The sequence below is a fragment of the Rhagoletis zephyria genome, unplaced genomic scaffold, assembly GCF_001687245.7.
Source record: "Rhagoletis zephyria isolate East Lansing unplaced genomic scaffold, Rhagoletis_zephyria_1.1 Rzeph_scaffold_01223, whole genome shotgun sequence".
Classification (NCBI taxonomy): domain Eukaryota; kingdom Metazoa; phylum Arthropoda; class Insecta; order Diptera; family Tephritidae; genus Rhagoletis; species Rhagoletis zephyria.
The window spans coordinates 22,208-31,394 of NW_016158307.1; the positions used below are offsets into that span (position 1 = coordinate 22,208).

Below are 9,187 nucleotides of genomic sequence, written 5' to 3' on the forward strand. Positions count from 1 at the left end.
ATATAACGGTAATTTCTAGAAATACCAAATCTTCGATAAATCAGTAAATATTGAAGCCAATTTATTCAAAATTGATGGTTGCAACAATTCTTTAACGGACGGACGGACAGACAGTCACCGCTTAATCGATTTCTCTTTTCATTCTGATCATTTATGTATACATTTGTCTATATCTATCTCGATTCGTTTTGCCTGTTACAAACAACCGTTATGTTATAATACCCTTGTGCACAAGTGCGCTCGGGTATAAAAACGACGAAAAAGCGAAGGCGCAATTTTCGTGGATGTTATTGCACTTTCTGTATATGCATACATACCTTAATTTGAATTTATTATGTTTTTCCAAAGCGTGTATGATCACAAAACACAGTGCAGTAGTTACTCATAATACACGAAGTTCCGCACCAGGCGAATTGACGCCCAGCATTTAGTCGGTCATCATCCATAAGCGCGACAAGTAAGACTGGTGATGAGAATGCCCGTAATAGAACGATTAATACGAAAACTTCACAAAATGACGTTTTAGCGTGTGCGCATTGGCATTGGCATGCAGGCTTGAAATAGTGTTCTGTTTAAACGAGGAAAGTAATGTTTTAAAGTTGACCATTAAATGGAACGTCTTATTTTGCGTTAATCACTCTCATTGATTAGTGTTGTTTGTGTCATTCAAACTGTTATATCCCCATGCGTTTCTAAAAAGCTAACAATTAAGTGCGGAAATCCTAAACATAAGTGTCATGAAATCCAACCTACTGCCTCCGCACGCCGTTTATGTCCGTTCCACGGGCTCAACATTGCGCATGCAACTGCACATCCTTTTTGGATTTGTGCTAGGTTTCTTAATGGCGCTTTGTACTCTGCTTCTTTATAATTGCTATCAAATAGAAACGGTAACGCACCGCCAACAAATCACAGCCACAGAATATTGGCAAACAGGTTACATGATGGCCATGCAAGATGTGGCGACTGAGGCAGAGACGCTGCAACCCCTCAATACGAAGGTGCGAGTCCTGTGTATGGTGCTGACATCGCCCGATCAGCATGCGAGTCATGCGCGCCATGTGAAAGCCACTTGGGGTAAACGTTGTACACGGTTGATATTCTTAAGTAGCCAAGTGGATGAGAAGTTGGGCGCTGTGTCGGTGGTCGAACGTGAAGCGGACACTTACGACGATTTGTGGAATAAGACGCGCGAGGGATTTCGATATGTGTATGAGCGTTATTATGATGACTACGATTGGTTCGTCAAAGCAGACGATGATACGTGAGTGAGTTTAAAGATAATAAATAAATAGGGAGTTCACAAGTTGTATACTGTCGTACTGTTGTATGTCATAAACTTTAAACGGCTAAAACTATATTTGAGGAATTCGCAAGCTAACATAAAAGTTTTATCATGAAATTTCACACAATTAAAAGATAGTTGGTGGTGATTTCCTCTAAACATTTATTTAACCGTTAAAATTTTTACAACATACAACAATACGACAAGTACGACACCTTGTGAACCACCCAAATGTCTTTAACCTTTTAAACCGTTTGTTTCTTAATGTCTGGTGTGTTTTATTAAACATTTATTAATTCACTACTAAAGTTTAAAGTGCAGAAACTCATTTAGGACAAAGGTTGCCATATTGTGTTTTTAACCTTGATATTCAGGGGCTTCCGATCGAACCGGAAACATTTCATAGCTGTACCGATTACCTGCAGCTCACTAAAACAAAATATGTATTTCTTTTTACTATGGGAGTATGTCGACACCTGAGTAGAAGATCTATGGCAGAAAATATTTCAAGAATGCCCTACTTAAGAATTTGATTTAAGAGAAAAACATCTTATTTTAGAATCTGGTTTAAGGACGCCCTATCTCATAATTCGGTTCAAAAACGCCCTATCTCACCTGAAAATATATTGAAAATGTGCTGAGATAGGGCGTTTTTGAACCGAATTCTGAGATAGGACGTTCTTCAATCAAATTCTGAGATAATGCGTTCTTCAACCAACTTCTGAAATAGGGCGCACTTGAAAAGATTTCTGAGATAGGGCGTTTTCGAACTGGATGTCGTGATAGGTCGATCGTCCACTCAGGTGTCGATATGTAAATTCAAAACTTAAACCTCTTTTTCTCGACTTTTTAATTTTTTCAGAATAGTATTAGGCTAAATAAAACGATATGTATATTGAGTGCCCATCGAAAATGCTTTTTTGGAAGTTTCAAGACCCTACCCCCTAGCTTTATTCGTTTTTATGAGAAATGTTATTGCCGATTTTTGTAGATTTTTTAAAGGTCATTTAGAGGCCACAACCTGTGGATTTAGGTCCGAAAATAAGATTTTGTAGATTTATGAGTTTTTGAATTACTATTTTTGATTCGATTTCAAAGATCGAATATGATCTGAAAAGAGGATATATAGTAAGCTGATCAACCGTCCACCTTTGAGGAGGATTGTCCTCCTTAAACGTGATTTGTCTTCCTCAAAAAATATTGTCCTTCTCTGTCCTCCTTTTAAGCGCAAATGTTCTCCTCGTCTTCCTTTTCAAGTTTTAAAACAGTGATGAAATTTTCAAAGAATTCAAAAAAATTCATTGTTGAACTTTCAGTTGAATGATGTAAACTTTTGATTCAACTAACCGCCTGTGAAAGTGGAACAGTGTAAACGCCTTTTAGTTTTAATCAATAATATTTAATACGGCTTTCCCACACCACCCCAATTACGTAGTTCGCTCATAATTCGCACTCCAATTACCCTTCGAATTACGCAATTCGCCACACAAAATTTATAGCAATCGTAAGTTTTGTAAGAAACTTGTTTACCAACAACATATGTGGCAGCACTTTCAATCATGTCATAATTAGATTCGGTAATTCCCCATTGCTGGGACCAGGAATCACGCTTTTGACCTTTAGTTTGGGCTGAATTTGTTATATTTTTTACGACCATTCAAAAAAGTAGCGGTATCTACTTATTAGTATCTAATGAACCTTTTGAAAAAAGAGAATAATCAAAATCGGGTCGGATTGGAAGAGTAGACAGTTTTTTTGACACAAAAATATTTTTCGATAATACGCTCAAATAAGACACATTAAAAGAGAAAATCAAATTTCGTTATATTTCAGGTGTTAAGTGGCGGAAAGAAAAGTTCTTTATGTTCCTTTAGTTCACAAGATGAAGTTCATTAAACTTCATTCTGGTTTGATAGGAATTGTAGAAAAAATTAAGCAAAGCGAAGAAAATTTTGACATTAACAGTCAGGAAAAATTAATCAATTTTGCTTACATCTAAGCGAAACGGCAACGCTGGACACAGCTGCAAATTAGAAAATAAGAACGAGAATCTTAACGTCGCTTGAACGAAAATACTTGAATTTATAGAAAACAGAATAAATTTGACCCTCGAGCAAAAACATTGATTTTTTTTTAATTGGGATCGGCATCCCTACAATAGAATTTTTCATGCATACAAATTCCATTAAATACTCCAATAAAAATTTGGTGCTTTTTTCGAGAAAAACCCAGATTTTTCTTGGTTCTTAGTGCGTTTTCAAATTCAAAACTTGGCTAGGATTTATTCAAAGCAAAATTATGAATGTAAGTATCAGAGTAGTTGTTTTTAACAATATTTTAATATTAAATTAATTTAGTGTTTAAATAGTCCAAGAATTCTATACATTTCATTCTAAAACTACTTTTAATATGAAGTTCACTTTAAAAATATTTAATTAAAAGCAGGTTTCTCTCTTTGCGAAGCACACTTTTTACTTAAGATCCTCTCAGTTGCTTCGTTTGTGTGGTATTGAAAAAAAACTAAATTACATATTTTCTCAAACTGTGGAAAAGTACCACTTTTTAAGGACTTCATCTATATTTCCTCATGGCTTAAATTAATTTTTTCAACTACGCAAAAACTTTGAAAGACTAAGAATTCGCAAAAAAATAGTACCTCACTCTATGTCTTGTATGCAAAACTCTTTTACAACGTCAGTAAATTGTAAAAAAGCATTGTAAATTATAGGCAAAAGCCATTCCAATATTCAGATTTGTTGTTATTAAACTGAAACTTATTTTCGAGATAACTAGCAACACTCGACTACTATCGCAAATGGTACGTAACGACCCGGCGATATGCCCATTAGGCTGGGTCGATTTTGTAGGGGGAAAAATAAGAGGCATTTGACCGTATTGTAATAGTAATATTATGATGTCTTAGGTCTAAGCCAATTGTTATTGGCCACGAAAAATTAATTTAAAACTTATCTTTAGCCCGCGCAATTGAATCAAAGTGAATGAATATTAAAAATGAAACTTTGGCTTGTAATATCTATGGAATGCGTTAATTGTTTTAAACAGGACGATTTATCAAATTAAGGGTTATTAAATTTAGAACCTCACGTTCATTTATCATTTTTCAATAAGTGTACAAGTTTTTAAGATATTAAGATACAACTTACGATAACTATAATTTCCCCTTATGAATTTTCAATTCTTCATTACTTCAGCAACTAAGTGAAAAATACAAAAATGTGAGACGAGATCTATTTCAAACGTTTTAATGTTTTCGGATGTTTATATAATATTAAAAGGACCATGGACTTGGTCACGCCGATTTGGTCAGTTTTCAAGATCGTGGTGAATGAAGTCAAACACGTATTGTCAAAGATTACACACATTAACATAATAAAATTAGGGGGGGAAATGCCCATTTTAAGTTCATTTATGCAGTCTTGAAAATTGGGCGGAATGGTTTCATTAGTCACCGAAGAAGCACATTTATCGCGGTTTCTAATAGCGTTTTCTTTTCTCGAAAAAAGGCTGCACTTATTCTGCCTTGTGTTAGCGCTGTCACATTTTCATGTTTTTTTCTCAGCCCTTTCATAAGACGTCGTGTTCTTTTCTCAGCCGGTTGCGTTCTGATCCGGCGAAAGTGCTGCCTTTTCTGCCCTCAAATAAACGTAAGGGTGAGAGTTGCATGGTTGGTTTTTAATTTAATCTTGTAAAAATGCAATTATTTTCCCTATCAGAAATAAGTGTTTTGCTTTAAAATTGTTAAAGACTTACAGGCCAAGTGAATAATTCAGCTTTATTAAGTTCTATAAATAAATTGTGATGGAGTAGTATATTTTCTGTTTCATTCTCATATAAAAAACGCAACATTTTCTCAGGTTTCAGGGCAACGCAAAGCAAGAGTTCCCATATAAAAGGGCAGAACTTTTTTTGAGAAAATAAAACGCTATAAATTTTCCATTATAGGAAAGTAGGGGACGTGCAATAAGTGTTTAGATATACATAAATATTTTAGTTAATTACATTATGTGTAAAAGTGACTGTAGGTAAAGGCAATAGTCTTTTACATATCCTAGGATATTGCTTTCCATTCAGCATGAACGAAAAAAGTCACTCCCTGGCACACTTTTCTGTAATACGATTCTTTTATTTAAAGGTTATTTATAGAATTTAAGATATTTTTTTTTTAAGAAAAAAACTGGAGATCCATTCAAGNTGTGAGACGAGATCTATTTCAAACGTTTTAATGTTTTCGGATGTTTATATAATATTAAAAGGACCATGGACTTGGTCACGCCGATTTGGTCAGTTTTCAAGATCGTGGTGAATGAAGTCAAACACGTATTGTCAAAGATTACACACATTAACATAATAAAATTAGGGGGGGAAATGCCCATTTTAAGTTCATTTATGCAGTCTTGAAAATTGGGCGGAATGGTTTCATTAGTCACCGAAGAAGCACATTTATCGCGGTTTCTAATAGCGTTTTCTTTTCTCGAAAAAAGGCTGCACTTATTCTGCCTTGTGTTAGCGCTGTCACATTTTCATGTTTTTTTCTCAGCCCTTTCATAAGACGTCGTGTTCTTTTCTCAGCCGGTTGCGTTCTGATCCGGCGAAAGTGCTGCCTTTTCTGCCCTCAAATAAACGTAAGGGTGAGAGTTGCATGGTTGGTTTTTAATTTAATCTTGTAAAAATGCAATTATTTTCCCTATCAGAAATAAGTGTTTTGCTTTAAAATTGTTAAAGACTTACAGGCCAAGTGAATAATTCAGCTTTATTAAGTTCTATAAATAAATTGTGATGGAGTAGTATATTTTCTGTTTCATTCTCATATAAAAAACGCAACATTTTCTCAGGTTTCAGGGCAACGCAAAGCAAGAGTTCCCATATAAAAGGGCAGAACTTTTTTTGAGAAAATAAAACGCTATAAATTTTCCATTATAGGAAAGTAGGGGACGTGCAATAAGTGTTTAGATATACATAAATATTTTAGTTAATTACATTATGTGTAAAAGTGACTGTAGGTAAAGGCAATAGTCTTTTACATATCCTAGGATATTGCTTTCCATTCAGCATGAACGAAAAAAGTCACTCCCTGGCACACTTTTCTGTAATACGATTCTTTTATTTAAAGGTTATTTATAGAATTTAAGATATTTTTTTTTTAAGAAAAAAACTGGAGATCCATTCAAGTTTTTCTATATAACTTTGGTAAATGTTACTCAATCGGCACGCAATAATTACCAAATTGAAGGCGAGACTTACTTTTACTCATTTATGATAATAATATGATGAGAATCGTTCAGATTTTAAACAAATTATTTTAAAATAAAAAAAGTTGAACAAATTTTTTTTGTTATTTTCTTATATTTGCATTTTTTATATTGTATGCATAAACATAAGTAAACTAATTAGTGTTTCTAGAAGTTGTGCCTGTTTAGTGTTTCCATTCTCATTTGCATAAAGAAAGTTTTTTCACGATGACGGAAAATAATAGCTTTTCTATTAGAGCTACCGAAATTGTTCCTAAATTTGCAAAAATTCGCAAACTATAGCCAAAGTTAAAAAAAGATTAGAATATTTGGAACTAACGACCTAAATGCACGCCAGTAATATTAATGCTGCTCTTTACATCTTTTGACTATAGGCCAGTTCAATTAGCCATAGAACAATTAAAATTTTATTGAATACAGATAGCTTTGAGATTAACGATAAGCTAAAGGTATTTTTGATATTTGACTTTATCTTTTGCGTTAACGGATTCATTATCTAATAATATGCATCAAACCGTTTTGCTGAACCCAGAATTTTTAACAAAAATTGGTCTTATTCGACTAGTGTGCTGTGGGTCACTTGGCGGTCGATGCGCGGGCTCTTACAATTAAAATAAAATACTAATATTTTGCAGGTTTGTTGTTGACTTCATGATACAATACATTTTCACTATTACCAAGGGATTTGAGAAAAATTAGATTTTCCACCCGCCCTAATGCCCATAAAACGATTGATCTTTGTGTTGTATTAATTTCTTGGGCATATCAAACATTATCTGAAACATGTCAACTATAATTAAATTATTTTCTTCTTACTTTTTACAGTACAGTTTAAGGAAGTTCCAACGTTATGTAAAAACCTTAAGGAAAGTATTTTGTTTGAATTGAAGATTCAATACAAATCAGTACAAATTTGGAAAAATCAGGACACTAGCGTCCTGATTGAAGAAATTAATAAAATCAGTAACAGAGTTGAAAAATCAGTACTGTACTGATAAAATCAGTACGTCTGGCTACCGTAAACTTGGCAACACTGTAATTCAGATCCAATTACCATGCGCGTTACGTCACCAATTTAATGCGGAAACTTATAAATTTTTAGTAATAATTCACATTTTGGATAAATTTTGTATCAAAGCAAAAAAACACACAGATAGAGAACTAAGAATATGCCTTGGGAATGGGGTAATACGCGATCATAATTAAAAGTAGCGAACAAAGTAATTCACGGTGTCGTGAGAAAGCCGTATTACCCTTTACAGCGCTGAAAGACTAGCAACCGACGCCTCTTCACAGGCGAAAATTATCGCCTAGCATATGTCTTTTTGTTTGCCAAATAAAATAATATGTATAAGTTTTATCAGTGGCAATATTGGTGTGTGGGTTTTTTTTATCTTGATGACTGCATTTGTAAGATGGGTTAAAACAAGTATGTTCGCTGCATTGGAGCGCAAATATGCTTAAAAACTTTTGAGAAAATGTGTTATTTCGCGACCAAGAACATAATCAAAATTAACTCAGCCCCAACGGCAGACCCAGACTAATTTTCCGGGAAATTTTACCACTTATTCTTATTACTTTAAACGAGTAATTCTTTTGTATATGTATATATATTAGGGTGATACAAAATAATTAACCTAGCGTATCTATGGCCCTAAAATTACCTATTTATTCTCCCATTTGAAAAAGTTTTCATTTCAATTTTAAATGGTGGGTGGGTATTTGAAATTTTCCATGTAAATAACATATTCAAAAATTTATTTTCAATAAAAATGTTATAACTTTTGAACCGTTAAAAAAGTGTTAGAAAACGGATAAATGTTTTTCTGGGCTTAATCTTGTAGGGCATTAAATTCTCTAAAAAATTACCCTGAAATTGGTTGTCTTAGAGGTGATTAAGAGTATTAAATATGTTAATGATATTGCTGAACGAGGTATAGCGTTGAAAAGAAATTGTAATCGAACTTTGATGAAAGACGAACAACAGGCAATTTCTTTTGCAAGTAATACAATGACAATTAAATAATTTAAAAACCAATAGTCAAAACTTGTTAATACATGGTGGTCTTACAATTATGCATCGTAGTGTACTATTTACTTGCCTGACTTGTGTTCAGAGAAATTTTAAATTGTTAATTTATTCGTTACTTATTTGTTGAAAAAATATAAAAAAAATTGTTTGTTTTCAATGTCAAGATTTTGTCGTCCTGGAGTGTTAAAAAATTCTGGTCACCTTATATATAGGCCTTTAGAATGGAAAATAATAATTTGTTGTCGGACTAGGCTTGTTGGGGTTTTTATCGGGTAAATTAAAATAGATTTTGACCATCGATAATTTCTACAATTTCAAAATATGGAGTACTATCTAAAATCAAATCTATTTTTCAATAAACACTTCACTTAAATACGGCCTTGAATTTATATATGTGTATGTACCCTGCAGGGAAAGCTACCAGTTGTGAACTAGAATTCTACCGGTTTGCGTTTCAGCCGAACTAGTTCACGTTCTATCCTTTTTATACCCGAGCGCACTTGTGCACAAGGGTATTATAACTTTGTTCACATAACGGTTGTTTGTAACAGGCAAAACGAATCGAGATAGATATAGACAAATGTATACATAAATGATCAG

At 33.5% G+C, this 9,187-nt stretch overlaps 1 protein-coding gene across 1 annotated transcript in view; it reads left to right on the top strand.

Annotated features, from left to right (window-relative positions):
- Positions 1-737: 737 nt before the first annotated feature.
- Positions 738-9,187, top strand: part of LOC108363238 (glycoprotein-N-acetylgalactosamine 3-beta-galactosyltransferase 1) — a 54,777-nt gene continuing 46,327 nt past the window's right edge. Inside the window, exon 1 of the mRNA XM_017616532.1 lies at positions 738-1,264. Within this exon, the coding sequence (XP_017472021.1) occupies positions 738-1,264 (527 nt within the window). The remainder of the gene's footprint in view (positions 1,265-9,187) is intronic.